Below are 18,807 nucleotides of genomic sequence, written 5' to 3' on the forward strand. Positions count from 1 at the left end.
AGCAACATAGCTTCTGGGAAGTACACCAAGGCAACATAGCCCTATTCTGGGAAGATGCATGGCAGCAGCTTCCAACCTTGGAACACCCAGACTGGAAAACTCTTACAAGAGCCATGCAGGAGGAAGGCAAGATTACGGTAGCAGACTACTGGCAACCGGCAAGCGAAGCAACCATATGGCAGAACTGGATTTCCAGAGAACAATGGCATACCCCAGCAGAACCAAGGAATGTAGACCTTTTTCTACAAGACTTGGACAAAAGAAGAATCCTCAGATCCAACAAAGAGGACATCCTAAGATGGGGAAGTAACCCCAAAGGCACGTTCAATCTCAAAGAATCTTATAAGCTCGTGGCAGTCTCCCTGGATCAGCAATCAGAACACAAATGGAAAACCCTGTGGAGCAGAGGAACTTGGCCAAAAATTACACTTTTCTCTTGGCTAGTCCTGCATAACAGGGCTCTCACATGGGACAACCTTCAGAAACGAGGTTTTGTAGGCCCTTCTCGATGTATGCTCTGTGAGAATGGTTCGGAAACGCTCAATCACCTGCTCAACACCTGTCCTACGGCTTGCTCTCTGTGGGATGACATGGCCATGGTCTTCAGACAATCAGATCGAGACAAAAATTCCATCCAAATTTCACTAAGCCAGTGGAGAGCTTCCATATCCTCCAATCCCCTGGTCAACAATGCCTAGAATTTAGTTCCGGGCGCATTAGTTTGGACCCTATGGAAAGAGCGAAACGCAAGAATATTAAAAAACATAGCCACAGGAGTTCATATGCAGATAAGGAAAGTTCGACTGCTAATCACAAAAATAGTCAACGCCATGGGCATACAGAAGATAGAGGGAAACACATCTCCAAACGAGGCAAGAATAATACGAATACTGCATCTTCAAACAAGGACCAACTCTGCTGGAAGGAACCAGACCTCAACAGGCACGACACAGGACAAATGGACCCTACCCCCCTTTAACACATTCAAACTCAACTTCGACGGGGCTTCAAGACAAAACCCAGGCATGGCAGGCTATGGGGGAGCAGTACGGGATCACACAGGAGCAATTCACCTCATCTATCATGGCAATCTCGGAGTGAACACCAATAACGCAGCAGAACTAATCGCTCTCCTCCAAGGCCTCACTCTGGTTGGTCGATACAAACTCCTACCTCTGATAGTGGAGGGCGATTCAGAGATAATAATAAGGTTGATCAGGAAACTCCAGATGGGCGCATAGGTGCACAAAGTAACCCCAAGCTGGAGGCTGTCAGCAATACTAAAAGATCTCCAAGGCCAACTCTGCAACATGAAAGGGATCACCTTCCAAGCCGTTCGAAGGAAAGCAAACAAGCTAGCTGATGCATTGGCAAATGAAGGGATCGACTCCAATCTGGCAGAGTACCACAGCCTTTGGCAGGATCAGGAGGCGGGAGAACTCAAAGCCAACTGCCACAATATCCATCAATCGGATCTGCAAGCACAAGCCTAGGCCACTAGGGGTCCTCGTTACAGGAAATCATGGCAAACTCAAACAAGGCCTGATCGATTATGAGCAAGTCACGCCCAACGGAGATCAAAGCCAACAGGATCGAGCAAAATCAAGCAGCATCCCGTCACACCGGTCTCTGGAAACGAAAATCCGCTGTGCAGAATGCTCGATCACAATCTTCAGACAGCGCAGCTCTGTGCTGACCGGACTTTCTGGAAGCGCCAGATTGACCTAAATCTTCAGCGAATCTATCCAATGGAAGCAATATCATGGGAGATCACATTGACTCCCAAGAATCTATGTAATTTTATCCAACAAAATTAATATGATCTGCTTAACTTTACAAAAAAAAAAGTTTGATCTATGAAAGACAAAAACAAAGAGTCTTTTTGAGTAGCTATATTAAGTTACCTATAGTGTATACATACCCTCCCTTTACTATTTTTTTTTGGAACAATAAAAAAGGGTGAAACCCATTGGCTGTCAAATATAAGGTAGATGAAATTGCATCTAATAATTTCTGGAGTTTCTTTTTTAACTATTTCTTTCAAGATAGGGTTAATTCTCCCTTGTGGTTGTCTAACAGGTCTAACAAATTTCTCTTGTGTATATGTGACATTTTCATGTCACAAGGTGTATTTCTTGCATATTAGTATAATCCCAAGGAGAATATTTGGAATATTCCTACAATAATGTAATTAGTTGTTCTTCATAGAAATTTTCTAATTCAGAATTGATGTTCAAAGTTTTTCCAATAGATAATTCGATGATTTTATTACAAGAATGTGATATAGAGTATATAGGAAATACTTATATATATACGTATTTTTTTTCTAAGTAAGTCTAAAATCTATTACTTTAACAAAATAATATAAGGAGGCTCTGGCCTCTGCAGTTCCTACCCAGAGTTCATGGCATAGTGTAGTACAAACAAAATGAGGATTGCCCAGAGATGGGAAACTAGTCCAAACTGTAACAAGTTTGCTGCCTCGCAGGGGAAACCAGCATATAAGCATATAACGATGTTTGCATGAAAGAATTTTCAAAATTAACTGTTCTCATTAAAAAATCAAAATGAAACTTGGAACCTAGAACCATATGACGCGTGGAACCTGATGATGCATGGAGCCTAGAGCCTGATGATGCCTATAGTGCTAATTGTCATTTGCTACAGTTGGTTGCTCTTCGACGATGAAACATCGGTATTCGTTGATGTCCTCCTCATCTTCCTGCATCTGATCTGTGTCTTCCTATGTTTGACGTGCCTGAATGCACTCTGCGGTGGAAGGTTTTCCTTGAGCTGTATCTGCCTCGCCTTGTGAAGTATCCCTATTCTTCTTCGCTTCAGTGGGAGGACCTCCATCGCTAGAGGGCTCCTCTTGAAATAGAATCGTGATGGCCTCCCTAATAATGGGTTGATTCAGACTGCTTTGGTAGGTGAATTGGGCTGAATGAGGAGTTGGCTGTGAACTGGAAGGGGAAGCTAAGGCAGAAGGACGGGAATGTGGGGATAGGGGATGAATAGCTTGAGTGCAGCCTCTGCGGCTTCTACCACTATGCGTATGAGGATATTGGCTTGAGATGGGAGTTGATGAAGGGGAAGAAGAATCAGAGACCAGGGAAGGAGAGGAGCATTGAAGTCTCCCTCTACTGTTGTCTCTTCGGCTACGCATTCTTTGGTGCAGTCTCAGCATGATGCCTCGAGGAGGAGGGGCTTGCCTGAATGAGGTCTGCTCTATGCGGAGATTGGGGGTGGAAGGCTTAGTGGGCTCGGAGGCGAGAATGAAATTGTAGAGCAGGCTGTGAGAGTGATGGATGCTCGTTCCAAAATCAATGCAGCATAGGAGATTGCAACGCACTTGTTGTAGTTCAAAGGCAGAGGAGCTAAAATGGAGGATGTGGGCAAATTATTACATGAGGCCTCCATAGTGCAGAGCGAAGGTAGGACGACACTATTGAATTGGTTTGAGTTCCACAATGAATGGTAATTACGCTGACTGTAAGACGGATTAATTGCTATCTGTGTGAGCTTATGGGTAGCTTTATGGTGGTGCCACTTGCCTACCCGTCCCTCTACCATCTTGTCAATCGCTCTATACATCCGCATCTGGGATAGATATACATATTTTAAACTACCCACAATACATGTTTCTTGCAAATGTTGACCTAAAATAGAATGCAAATAAAAATATTGAATACTTAATAAAGCGTGTTCATTAATTGCATGAGAATTTTCAGATTTCTAAAAAATTACAAGAATTTTATACTATTTAGAAATGATAAGAATTTTATAATTTTCATTATTTTTAGAATTTTCAGATTTCGCAGAATTTTGTGTTTTGTTTGAAGTTCCTCATGACTTCCCTCTAAAATATTGTAGAAAATCAAGATGAGAAATAAAGTGATAAAATTGATTTTCATCAACATTTTCCTTGAGATTGAATGTTTCTTCAATGATTATTAAAGGCTGAATTATTTCATCATCTATTTCATTTTTTTTTAACCATTTTTTTCTAATTCACCTTTTATTTTAGTAGGGGGATATAAAGTAAAACTTTTGATTTAATCACCATTTTTTATTGTCATATTTCTGGATCGAAAACTAATGAATGCCTGAACAGTTTCCAACCACAGTCTTCCCAAGATTAAAGGATGCACCCATAGTGTAGACTTGGGCTGAAGGACCATAAAGTTTGTTGGATATGCCTTAGAGTCAATAGAAACAATAATGTATTCTATAATTCCCCCAGTTTTAAGTTTTTATCTATTAGTCAATTCTAATAATGTGGGAGTTGGTCTAATGCAGTCAATTTGTAGGTTTTCCATGGTTTCTTTTTTCATCATGTTTATGACAGCACCTAAGTCAATAAGTTTGTTAGGAATAGAAAAATTGTTGACTATTATTTTTATAATGTGTATGCCTAGGTCAACATATTTTTGTTCAATGATTTTAGTGGTCATTAGGTTGCCCAATCTACCTATAATGTATATTGTTGATGGATCTTATTCCCTCTTTCCAATTTTCATAGTGCACAATTTTGTTATTGTTTTTCTATAAATTCGTATGTATTTTATTGTTCTAAGTAACATAATTTTTATAGAAATATTCTTCAATTCAGCAATAATAATAAATTCATGTATAATTTTTGGTATTTATGCTTTTTCAAAAACCAATATCTTAGGAAAAGAAGTTTTCCTAGAAGTTGAGGTTGTTCCTGTAAAGGGACAATTTGTTTTATTTGTTGTTTTTGGTTTTCATGTTTAGATATAATTTATTATTTTTGTTCTTCAATTATTATTGTATATTTTGGGTTAATAAGTCTCCCACATAAAAAATTAATCTCTTGTAACTCTTCAGGAATGTTTGTTACTTTTACAGAAAATTCCTATAATTTTACTGTATTTTCCTATACTTGCACAGAGAATTCTTGTAATCCTACAGAACTGTTTTATAATTGCACAGAAAATTCTTGTAATATTATAGGATCAATAAAATATTTGGGAAATGATTCAGATTCTGCATTATGAACATGCTTTTCAATTTTGTTATTTATATTTGTAATTGGTTGGGAAGGAAGTTGAGTAGGTCATTGGGGTGGTTGATTAGAGCGGAGTTGTAATTGATGAAGATTAGCTAATTGTGGTTGTTGACGAGGATGTGGTTGTTGAGGAAGGGGTGGATATGGTTGTTTCATTTGTTTATATCATTGATATGGTTGTTGTTTACATGTAGGCTAAGTTTATTTATAGGTTTGTTATTCGTATGGCGGTTGAAATTTTTGTTTTTATCACTCTGTAATCTCCCTAGGGTGAGGAGAGAAACCCCTAGGTAACTAAAAAACCACATTTAAAGATGGGATCTAGCCCTTCTAGCTTTAGAGAGGGGTCTCCCTATCTGATTTAGATTTCTGCTTCAGATTTTAGGCTAGTTATTTAAGTTCGAGTTGGGTTTTTCAAAATTTTGGTTGAAAGATACTGGAAAATTCCATTGTGCATGGAGTCATAAAATTTTGAGTATTCAGTCATAAAATGACAGAGGAATTGTAACAGGGCAGTGTCAAAAAACTCCTGGATCTTATAGAGTGCTTGTGGTATGAATAAGATGAATCAATTTTAGGATCAATTTAAATATATAGCATACATGGATGGATTATATACTTAAAACTCAGAATAAAACATTCATATTGTTAACAAGCCATAGTAGAATACAATTAAGAAAATTCGGCCGTTAATCCTCTTGCAACAATAATGAGGGGGGGAACATATGGAAACTAAGGAAAACAGACAATTTTACATGAAAGAACACATCACCAATTGCTTGACACAGGAATCCTGAAACAAAACTCTCTTTATTTTTGTAAATTGATCACTTTGAGTACAATCCATGGCTTACATCAATGTACAACTCTTTTCTTCATGCATAATCCAATATAATTGTTGGGCGCATGATCCCCCAAGGTAGTTTTTGAGGCTTAGAGCCCAAGTTTTGACTAAGTCCAATGTAAAGACTCCGCGATGTATGGGTGTAGAGCGTGAAGATTGTAATTGATTCATAGGGTTGCCCACCCTTACTTTTGTGATATAATGTCGGCTTGAGAGATCTACCCATCAATAGACCGAGGCTCTAAGTTGTAAATAATCTAATAGAGAATAGAATAGATAGAGGAGCTCGATAGAATAAAAGTCTAAGTGAAAGGTAGAGTCTTTGGGTCATAGGGTAGGAGAAGGCTCTGCAGATGAGTGCGTAGAGGCCTAGTAGTCTGCAACTGAGTGCACGTACCCCTACAGTTGAGTGCGCAGAGGCCTAGTAGTCCGCAGCTGAGTGCATGGACCCCTGCAACTGAGTGCGCAGGATGAGTTGAGTCTGTAACCCATTGAAGAAGTAATAAACAAAAGTTTCTTATCATTCTGTGTATCTTTTCATGTTTTTTGCATTAAAGTATATTGGGTATGACTTAAACGTTTAATGTTTATATGCTGCATGAAGTTATATGAATGTGTTGAATAAGTGAACATAAGATAAGTATCTATTTATGCGAAGTTAAATAACTCTTATAAGGAAGACAAGTAAGATTCGCGGTATAAGTTGGGGAAGTAGCACAAATCATTGCCTTAGCAGTGCGAAAGCACCACAGTCCCAGACTAGGGCTGCGCAAAGAAAATTGTAACTGATCGTGAAAACACTGCAGGTCGGGAGAGGGCGTGAAGGGACCTGCACGAAGTTGATTCACGGTTGGACCCAAGCGACACCTCAGACATCTCAAGGGTGTGGAAACTTGGTTCCAACATCCCCCCATATTGCCTCGGGTGAGACCTCAGTCCGCACTCAGCAAGCTGTTGCCGAAACGACAAGTAGTACAAGGATTTGTTTGGCTAATTAACTTCGAACCTGGGTCAGGCCCCATCAAGCCAACAATAATCTAATGCATACCAACCCTTAATAAGTATTATAACAACATATTTATAGACTATCTAGAATAAATTTAGACTTCAAATCAAACTCCTTACAAAAATAATATCTACAAAAAACATGTATATATTTCTAAAACATAACTAAATAATAGGAATTTTGGACAATTTTGGTCATTCTATTGAATCTTTGAACGAAATTTGTCGCCGACTTTCTAGAAAAAATAACTGAACAAAATACTAAAAATAAAAACAATCATTGGAAAAGTGCAAGAAATCTGGAACTGCTCGAAAAATATATATCCTTCAAATATGAAATTAGTTCATTAATGTTGATCCTCTTCCTATAAATCTGGAGTGATTATAGTTGTTTTTGCACAAGCTGTGAGTTGCCCATTCCAAACTATCATCCCCTCTTTTCTGGTGATTTCAACAATTGTCGACCCATCTATCTGTTAATACTTATGCATGGTCTTATTGGAGAAGTTTCCACTTTATAGTTTGACTGATACTCTTTAACCCCTTGGACTTTCTCCTTTTGCCTTTATTTTTTTATATAACTCGGCCAATGATTATCGACTAAATGTTATCGGTGCCCCTTTATAACATAATTTAACATGAATTTTCTCATTTATCATAACTCCCTTTTCTTTAGCCCTTCCTGCATTTCTTCACCATAAGACTGAGGGTTGTGACCATTCCACCTAACCTTGAGGTGCTAAGGCTTTTTATTAGCTGTCGGGGGCTATTTTCTATTATAAACTACTTTAAGCCCTTAGTTCTTTAAATCTTAATGACCTCGCGCTAGCCACTCTATCAAAACCTTTCAATCAGAGCTTTTCAAGTGGTAAGTGTTATGAAATGTTGATATCCTCAACCTTCGATATGACATCATCACTGCTACATGGGACATCATGAGTGGTGACATGTGTTACCCTGATTTTCCCCCTTAGGAACCCTCAAAATGGCAAAACTGCTTGCCACATGTCCTTTCATATCACCACATCATGCTGACGTCAGATGCTACATATCTTTATTATAACCAATCATATTCGATCAAGCGTCCCTTATCAGAACCAATCATATTCTACCGTGGGTCCCTTATCGGAACCAATCATATTGCACCACGCGTCCCACTAGAGGAGAGAGAAAATGCCCATCCTACTTTGGTTTTGTGATTAATTTCTTTGTTAATCTATTTAGGCATTTAACACTAAATGACCACTTTGTATATCACAACATTTCATATCACACTTTTTAAATGCAGTCACATTATCTGAGCCACTGATTGTCAATTATCGATATGCAATAAGCCCTGGACTTGTAATTCTCTGATCATTGATTGTCGATATGCCATATGCCTCCTACATGTGATATGTGATATCCAATTGCCCTGGACTTCCGATCACCGATTCCCACTTTCTCCAATGTGCCTCTTATGTGTCCTTCCGATATGAAAACATCAGAAATTCTTTGATGTCACAGTAAGCTGACACGTGGTAGAAGGAAAATACCCAAAACTTAGAATTTTTTTCATGTTTTTCCTTTGTTTTCTAGTTTTGAGGAGAAAAAATTCAACTTGCTCTATCTTTTGATCCACAAGTCAGTTTGAAGAACTAGATATACCATTGGAAAATTGATTTTGGGAAATTTCCAATGAAAACACCTACAATATCATATGAAACATAATTTATATGAAAAAAACCTCCCAAACTTTTAGACTTGTCTTGACCACAAGAATTCAAGAACTAAATAGCTCCTTTGACAAGTAAACCTTTAAGCTATGACACCTTAGTTAGTCTAAAATTGACCATCAAATTCTTGAAATGAATAACAAGAAGGAGAAACTTCAATCGTAAATTATATGACCCTAACATTGGCTCCAACGGGGATGGCATCCTACTTGTGAGGTGTCAAGAACACCATAGATCAGTAGAATTCTCCATTGGGCAATGGAATAAAAAACAAAATGACTAAAACTCAACTGGCTGAAAACTAGTTACAAAACTAAAAACTTTAAAGGAAATAGGAAATTTGATAACACATCACCAAAGTCTTAGGGCCTTCTCCTTGAGCTTCAAATGTTTTTTGATGGTTGTCCACACCTGTTGAAAGTATATACACTAGGTGATTTATTCTCTATAATGTAGCCAATCAATCAAATGACTACTTGACTAAGTTCTACTCATAGTTACCTTGAGCAAACAGAAGAAGAAAGAGAATGGCAACTCAAATCTCAAACTGAATACAATCTTTGCACTCGTGAAAAAAAGAAGATCTACTTTGACTGAAGATTCCAAGAGGCTTGTAAATGGATCCTAAAATGAATGATCACTGAAATTAAGCTCATCTGACGGATTACAAATTTTCCCCAGGTGGTCTACATACTGGGAATACAAACCTTTATATGCATTCTTTCTTTTGTGCATTTTCAACTTATAGCTGTCATGAAAGGGCTGCAAATTTTCATGTGACTTTTGTAATGAAACCACTACTAGACAAAACAATGATGTTGGTTGCTAAACTAAGTCTTCATCACCCATGTTTTCAAGTTGACAGTTGACTAAATGAGGAGAAATTTGACTGTAGAGACCATCCAAAAGGTCATCTATTGGATCATTGAAAACTGAAAAGGGTTGATGAAATTTATTGTGTATTGGTTCCAAAGAGACTATAGGCCCCTCTCTAAGCTCACCATCCTTTGCTCCAATGATAATTTTAACATTTTTCTTCAAGAACTCAAATGAACCAAAACTTAATGGAAAAAAACCACCTTGAATTAATCGACAATGTTCTTCGGGTTTCAACCCTTCAATCACATATTCAACCTCATGGTTACTCAATGGTTGTGATTTTGAATTGAAAGAGTCTTCCATATAACAAATAACAAGGTCATCAAATATATGAAAAGGTTGTTTCCAATCTATGCTATTGTCAACTTGCCTCTCTACTTCATTACTAATCTTATAATTTTCTTTCAATAGTTCAATTGGGTTATGGTTACTTTTAACCTCCCATATATCAAGGAAAGTATGATCAAACTGTTGAAGGTTAACAATACTACTTGTTGTTAGTCCTCTATACCATTTTCTGACTCTCCAGCCACGCTTTGGGAAAAAATCCTCATTTTAACATCATCACAATCAACTAACATCTATAATGTCATCCATATTTTCTATGTGTTGTTGTGTTGTAGTGGATCCAATGCCATCAAATTTAGGCAACCTTTGACCATAGTTTTGTGGTAAATCATGTAAAGGAGCTTGCAAATTTAAAGGAGCATATTGGGTAGAAACCATGACTCTAGTTTTTTGAGTTGGAATTGTATTTATTTGACTATGATTATCATTTGGATCTTTCTCAGGATCACTAATACAATAAGGAGATGCATTTGCAACTTCAAAGGAATGATATACAATTTTAAAAGGAGAATTATGTGCAGATTTGTAATCTTTGTTTCGATATAGTAGGTAAAGGAAAATCCTTTTGACATTTTAAGGAAAGGACAGAAAGTACATGATAAGAAAGAATATCTGATACCTGATTTTTCTGAAATGTCCTTCTATTCCTCTGTCAACAAGTTTTATTCTCTAGGGGAGTCTCTAAATCTGAATGTAACAATTATTGGAATTTCTAGGTGAATGTTTCAGCCTTCTTATGCCTGATCATTGCCCATCATCAACAATCATATCTAAAACTTGATGATCTTTCTTGGGGAAGATAGAACCTTTCGTGTCCCAGTTATGGTCGCCAGAATATTATCACTTTGTAATTTACCTAGGTTGAGGAGAGAAACCCAGAGGTAACCACAAAACCACTTTTAAAGCTAGGATCTAGCCCTTCCAGCTTCAGAGAGGGATCTCTAGGCCTGATTTAGATTTATTCTTTAGATTTTAAGCTAGTTATTTAAGTTTGAGTTGGTTTTTTTCAAAAGTTTGGTTGAAAGATGCCTTTAAAGTTGATTGGGAATAAAGTCATAAAAATTTGAGTAATCAATCATAAAATGACAGAGGAACTATAACAGGGCAAGGTAGAAAAACTCTCAGAACTTATAGAGTGCTTGTGGTATGAATAAGATGAATTAGATTTAGGATCGATTTAAATATAGAGCATACACGGATGAATTCTACACTTAAACCTCAAGAAAACATTGAGATTGTAAACAAGCCATAGTAGAGTACACTTAAGCAAATTCGGCCCTTAATATTCTCGCAACAATAAGGAGGGGAAAAGCATATGGAAATTGACGAAAAGAAACAATTTTCCATGAAAGAAAACATCACCAATTGCATGACATGGTAATCTTGGAACAAAACTCTCTATATTTCTGTAAATTGATCACTTTGAGTACAATCCATGGCTTACATCAATGTACAACTCTTTTCTTCATGCATAATCTAACATAATCCAACACACTCCAAGCCTTAATAAGTCTTATTAGAACATATTTATAGACTGTCTCGAATAAATTAAGACTTCAAATCAAACTCATTACAAAAATAATATATATTAAAAACATGTAGATATTTCTGAAACATAACTAAATAATATGAATTCTGGATAAATTTGGTCGTTATATTGAATCTTTGAAGGAAATTTGTCACTGACTTTCTAGAAAAAAATAATTGAACAATATACTTAAAATAAAAACAATCACTGGAAAAGTGCAAGAAATCTAGAATTACTAGGAAAATATTTAGCCTTTAAATATGAAATTGGTTCATTAATGTTGATCCTCTTCCTTTAAATTTGGATTGGCTATAGTTTTTTTCATACGAGCTGTGAGCTACCCATTCCAAACTATCATCCCCTCTTTTTTGGTGATTTAAACAAATGTCGACCCATCTATCTGTTAACACTTCTACATGGTCTTATTGGAGAAGTTCATGCTTTATTGTTTAACTGATACTCTTTAGCCCCTTGCACTTTCTCCTTTGGCCTTTATTTTTTTTATATAACTGGGCCAATGATTATCGATTTAATGCTATCGACGCCCCTTTATAACGTAATTTAACATGAATTTCCACTTTTATCCTAGCTCCGCTTCCATTAGCCCTTCCTACATTTCTTCGTCATAAGACCGAGTGTTGTGACCATTTCACCTAGCCTTGAGGTGCTAAGGCTTTTTATTAGGTGTTGGGGCTATTTTCCTTTATAAACTTCTTTAAGCCCTTAGTTCTTTAAATCTTAATGACCTTGCGCTAGCCACTCTATCAGATTTTTTCAATCAAAGCTTTTCAAGTGGCAAGTGTTATGAAATGATGATATCCTCAACCTTCGATTTCTGACCTTTGATATGACATCATCACTGCTATGTGGCACGTCATGAGTGGTGACACGTGTCACCCTTATTTTCCCCCTTAGGATCCCTCAAAACAACAAAATTGACTGCCATGTGCCCTTTCATATCGCCACATCATGCTGACATCAAATGCCACATAGCTTTATCAGAACCAATCATATTTCGCCAGGCATCCCTTATCAAAACCAATCATATTCTATCGTGTGTTCCTTATCAGAACCAATCATATTGCGTCATACGTCCCACTAGAGGAGAGAGAAAAGGCTTGTCTTGCTTTGGTTTTGCGATGAATTTCTTTGTTAATTTGTTTAGGTGTTCCCCAACAGTTTAACACTATTTCTGTTTTTCTCATTTGTTTAACACTATCAGCCCCTTTGTATATCGCAACATTTCATATCGCACTTTTTTAATGTAGTCACATTGTCTGAGACACCAATTGTCAATTGTTGATATTCGATATGCCCTAGACTTGAAATTCATCGATTCGTTGATTTCCGATATGCCATATACCTCTGACATGCGATATGCGATTGTTGATTGCACTTGACCTCAGATAGTTGATTTCCACTTGCTCTGATGTGCCTCTTATATATCCTTCCGATATGAAAACATTGGAAATTCTCTGATGTCACACCAAGCTGACACGTGGCAAAAGGAAAATACCCAAAACTTAGGTTTTTCATGTTTTTCTTCAGTTCTCATTTTGAGGAGAAAAACTTCAACTTGCTCTATCCTTTGACCTAGAAATCAGTTTGAAGAACCATATATGCCATTGGAAAACTGCTTCTGAGAAATTTCCAATGAAAACACCTGCAATATTATCTAAACCAGACTTTATATGCAAAAAACCTCCCAAACTTTTAGACTTGTCTTGACCATAGGAATTCAAGAACTAAATGGCTCCTTTGACAAGTAAACCATTACGATATGACACCTTAGTGATACATAAGCTAAAATTGACCATCAAATTCTTGAAATGAATAACAGGAAGGAGACACTTCAACCCTAAATTATATGACCCTAACATTATGGAAGATAAGGATGGGAAGGTACATTTCCATGGGGAAACCTTCTCCAACCTTGTTGATAGGGCTTATTTTGGACATGTTGTGGAGGTCGTGTCTGCCATGGCGTTGAAGCATTCCATGTATTTTGAGGAACATTATAATAAGGAATATTTTTTTGACTAGGATCTTGATACATACCTACTTTGCGTGGTTTCCAAGGTCTTCATGGTGCAATTTTGTAGAGTGATTGTGTATTTCCAGAGTCTCTTTGGTAAGTTTATTTTAGCATATGTAATGTCAAACATTCCTCAGTTTTATGTCGTTCCACACAAATAAAATAAACTTGAATGTTATCTAGGAATGTTTCTTTCGACATTTAGTATAGAAAATAGAAAAAACAAATTCTTTGTCTTCTTTCCTTTTCCTAATTTTCAAATCATCTATTTGAGAAGAGTATTTAAAAGATCAGTTTTGAAACCCTCTAGTAAATTTCCTAATCTTTCTCTATTGACACCTTAGGTAGCCGATTTTAACTTTTGTAAATTGATTTCTTATCTATGCACCAATTTTAGCTTCCCTCTTAAGTAATTCCTACCCAAATCACTAATTCTATCAAATTTTAGATGTAAAATATCATCAACACCCATTAAATTGAGTATATCTATATATTCATCATGGATGCCTTTTAAGAATATTGTGTGAATTGTTTCAAGTCTCAAATCATTTATTTTTTATTTCTGCAAATTAAACAAGAAACTTTATAGGGAATCTTGTAGGCTTTCATCCTCTTGTTGTATCATCCAAAATATATTCTCTTGAGAATCTATAGGTCTACAATAAGGTTGGTATTTCTTAAGAAATACTTTCTTCATATCATCCCAATATGCAATAGTACCTTCACCTAATCCCATGAACCAATGTAATGCTAATCCTTTCAATGTTGCAGGAAATAAACGTAATTTCTCTGCATCAGTGTTATAAGCATAGTCACAACATAAAATATCAAATTCTAATAGAAAGGAGTTAGGGCCTTCAGTTATCCTACCATAAAATGTTGGCAGAATAGATGGTAGAATGTTCTTCATTCAGACTTCAGCCCTTGGATTTTCCATAATAGGAAAGCACAATGTTGTTTTCTTATCATTGTCATCTTTTGGTGGTTGTCCATTTCTTCGTCCATTTCCTCATCCTCCTCCACCATGTCCTCAAATTCTATGTCCATTATCTTCACCTCCCCCTATATTATATTCTCTTTCATCACCTTCCATTTGTTCATTCAAAAGCATGGTGTACAATGTCGTCCACCTACCGGGATCAAAGTCGGGTTGTAGTTATAATTTGCCCCTTGATGTATCACTTTATGTACTTGATCGTACTTGATCCTTTTTGGGCTTCTACTGAATTATTAGATTCCCTTCCTTCTCTTAAATTCAAGTTAGTATATGGGGGAATGGTATATATTTCTTTGAATTCTACCTCTACGCAATGATGCTCTAATAAATCTTCCTCTACTATCTCTTAATCTACACATAAAGTATTTAACACTATTAGTTGTGTAGGACACATTATGGTTGTGGCACAAGTTCTTACCTATCATCTTATATTCCTACTCCCCTATATTAAAAAAAATTATATTGTAAGGGATAATAAAGAGAATTGCTAAATATTTTTGTGTTTTTATTTTTTGTTTTTAACAAAACAAGCTAAACTCCCTAGGCACCACTTTGTTTACTCCTCGTCGGAAATGATGCCAAAATGTCAAGTCATAAAGTGGGCTAAATGATTTAACATTTATTTTGTCAAACCAAGGTATGTAAACTGTGAGATGAAATGCAATATGTGCAAACTGGCTACTTAGGCGTTTTCCTATGTAGAAAAAAATAACAAACCAAGTATAGTTAAACCTCAAAGTTGATTCACACTAGAAGTTGATTTCAATGTCTTTAAGTCCACTTCTCACATAGTGAGATAAAACCACAAATTTTGAGAGACATTACACAGTCACACTAAATATTCTTTTTAAAAAACTTATTGATTTAGTCAGAATGACCTATAAGATGCAATGAAAATGAGCTTTCACGAAAACCAATGCTCTAAGTCTGAAAAAGAGGTTCACTCAAATACAATAATAAGTACTTTTAATTCAAAATGCACTCTTCTCCAATTTATAACTCTAATCACTATTTTAGGCATACAAAATTTAACTTAATTTTGATAACTTAAATTCAAAACATAGTAATTACTAATTAAAAAAGAAAGTCCTACTAAATTATATCCCCTAACCATGTTTTGTTATAAAACTTAGTTGTTACAGAAAAACAAAATAAGCATTACAAAAATTTCATAAAGCTATACAATTTTGCAGGGGATTATAGAAATTCTAGAAAATAAAAAAAAAAATAACAAAATATGTACATTTTATACCTACAAGACATAATTAATGAGCAAAATAAATTTAAACACCATTAAATAAAAAAAACATGAATTGAAACAGGTACAACACATACGAAAAGGCCTCGTCATATATATATATAGCCAATAAATATGCTTAGAAACTAAAAAAAAGTGTATGTCACTTCATATATGTTGGAAAAAAGTCATGTATTAAGATAGCTCCAAACTTAGTACGTAATAATAGTCTCATTCATAAACCGTAAGAGAAAATATATGACTAACTTTGTATGTTCTATGACTAACTCTATATGTTCCCTAGTCATCTGTTTTATACAGAAATCTATCAAACTAATACTTATTTTCCCCATATAAAGGGTCAACTAATACTTATTTTCCCCACATAAAGGGTCAGCGTTTTCCCCCTTTAGATCATTCTCCTTTATCTCTAGTGACTCAAATGCATATTTCTAGATCCAACTATTGGAGTTCCAACTAATACAGAAAAATCTAGTGATTTCCTTAAACGCTTGTAGCAATCGCTGAAGAGACATGTTGTATTGACTAGTCTTTCACCTGAGGGTCACCGTTAACCATGAGGGGGTCAAATAGGAATTTATCCATAAGAGGAACATATTGAGTGCATTCCAAGGGTCATAACCAACTTCGTTTATGTGGAACCCTGTAAAGCTTGGAAGACTTACAAGAATCCTGTACTGGTTGATTTCCTGTAATTACAAAAATGTGGGCACGTCACTTTTTTGTCAATTAGTATATAAACAATGCTTTAAATAAATATTTATAGATCATATGGAAAATATATCTTCTATAAAATATTACTACCTTCAATTTACCCTTTTTATGCCATTGTCTCCAGGAAATTGGTAAGGGAAGTAGGGTTTATGGTTCCAATATAGGGTAAAAAGGTCGAAGATGAAGTAGTGAAAGATACCAAAACTTGGACCCAACACAACATTATTCTTCTTTCAGCTTGTACTTGGTGCATACAGACTGTTTTTCTTGCTTCCTGTGATTATCTGCCCTGTTTAAGCTTCCTTCCACTTCTAATTAGAAACAAACTGACTTTCCTGGCCTATTCTTACATGTGGCTAACATGCTAGTTCATTTTTTTATAAGCCCCCAAATGTCCACATTTATATCTAGACCTTTTAAAACTATATAAGTCTTTATATTAATGTCTTATATATCAAGATTTTGTTGCACGGTCATGGTAGGACAATTGATTCTGGGAACATGTAACAGAAAGCTCGCTGGGGCAGGCTTAAGTTGTAATTATTAAGACTCTGAAACAAATTTGGGTGCAGCTGTGGCTGGATTACTAATGCCACATCGTTTTTGCCAGTGCTTTCCATTACTAGTCGCGATAGAAATAAAGAGTAGTGCAGCACCAAGGGGTACTTGGACGCTCTAACCTCACAACGTTTTCTACTGACGTTATGTGATCGCAGGCTGCCCCTCCAAGGCAGCTTAACATTGTTTAAAACATTTATCAAGTTCTGAAATATCCCAAAATTCCAATTGACTGATCATGTTTACAATACAGTCATGCACTGATTAAAACGCACTGCATGGGAATTTACTACAGGAGAGTTCATGTACTCTAAAAGCAACGAAGAACTCAAGGTTGGAATTAATTTTTCACAAATCTTACATATAGAAGAACATTGCTGCAAATGTCATGTAGGCAGCCAATGATTAGTAAAGAATTAGAACAGTAGCAGACTCTGAAATTTTAAACAAACTATGACTGGTTTTTCCTTCAAATATCGGACCACAGAAATCCTTCCTCTAAATTGTGTTCCTCTTCATGAATACAAAACAGAGGAGGGGGAGAAAGTAGAAGAGCTTCTGCCAAATGCGTTAATAAGTTAAATGTCTCAAACAAGTCTTCCTCGACCACTACACACTCAGACACACCAACATATTCTGTTGGTGTAAAAACTGATGAGGAATTATAAGTATCCGCTTGCCCTGATAGCTTGGCACTTGCTGTCTCGGAACTTGAAGAGGAGGCTGCACGCTCATTATAAACTACTGGAGGTTTTCTTTGGCTTTTCCTTGCTGGTTTCTTGGCATCGCAGCTCCCTCCAGAATTTCCTGCACTTTCAGAATTGAACGCAATGGCTGCTTCTGCAGCCGCAGCCTGAATGTGGCGCGGAGAGGAAGAGATTGGGTGTGGAAGATGATCAATTAACTCTGGGAAATTAAGCAACGCGTGCTTCTTGCCCTTCAAGTAGAATGCAGCGACGTCATAAGCTCGAGCAGCCATCTCTGGCGTATCGAAGGAGCCGAGCCAGATTCGGGTTTTCTTTTTGGGTTCCCGAATTTCAGACACCCATCTCCCCCAGCTACGACGACGCACGCCTCTGTATGCTGGATATTGCACCTTCAACTTGTTCTTCACATCTGGAGGCGAAGGCACAGCTTCGTCTTCCGTTCGAATCCTCTTCATCCCACCCTTACCTGTTGATGCAGAGTTGCTGCGTGCCTCAGTTTCTGCTGATGAAGTGGGAAGAAAGCAGGCCTCCTTGTCCATATATTTTTGCACAGAAAATGAAGCTGGAAAGTTGCTGCAACATTGTGTTAAGTGGAGGACTTGGATATGTTTAAATATCGAATTGAAGGCAAGTTCGAGCATCCATCACAGCTGGAATACAAAGTTATGATTGAAACTGGGGAACCTCAAGCTCAGTGGGGACATAAACTATAAATGTCTTCTTCCGCGTGGTCTACAGAGAATTACAATTATCGGTTAAATCTCGTTCTCTAGTTACACTCCGGACTGCACATACACATACGTTCTTAAACCTCACGTTTCAAGTATAACAAATAAATTTCATGTTGTCCGAAGCCGAAGAATACTGTTAGGTAATCAACAGTCGCTTTCGGCCAGTAATCAAGGATCGCTTTCGGCCATGTTACAACTCTCAACTGTTACTCTGTTTGGTACACTATTGGTTGTACGGTGTGGAGCCGGAATTGAAATCAAACAGCCGTAACTGAATATGTCTGCTTAATTTTTACGGCGTTGTAGAGAGGCGTCAAATTATTTGTGTCATTTTTCTAAAATGAAGAAAGATTTTTCGTGTTTAATCATAGTTACTAAGTTTGAATTAGAATTCAGATTCTAAGTTTATTGTATAGGATAAAAATTTTAATGAAAATTTTCGAATTCCATAAAAAT

At 36.6% G+C, this 18,807-nt stretch overlaps 1 protein-coding gene across 1 annotated transcript; it reads right to left on the reverse strand.

Annotated features, from left to right (window-relative positions):
• Positions 1-17,264: 17,264 nt before the first annotated feature.
• On the reverse strand, positions 17,265-18,362 carry LOC149206694 (ethylene-responsive transcription factor ERF024-like). The gene has a single exon (XM_089393778.1). The coding sequence runs from the start codon at positions 18,259-18,261 to the stop codon at positions 17,383-17,385; it is 879 nt and encodes a 292-aa protein (XP_089249904.1). The 5' UTR covers positions 18,262-18,362; the 3' UTR covers positions 17,265-17,382.
• Positions 18,363-18,807: the final 445 nt, after the last annotated feature.

This window comes from Pinus tabuliformis, chromosome 1_2, assembly GCF_031772625.1.
Source record: "Pinus tabuliformis cultivar Carrire ecotype Pingquan chromosome 1_2, CPIR1, whole genome shotgun sequence".
NCBI lineage: Eukaryota > Viridiplantae > Streptophyta > Pinopsida > Pinales > Pinaceae > Pinus > Pinus tabuliformis.

Bases quoted from the DNA above. Each gene is read 5' to 3' on its own strand.
- LOC149206694 (XM_089393778.1), bottom strand. From the start codon at position 18,261: ATGCTCGAACTTGCCTTCAATTCGATATTTAAACATATCCAAGTCCTC.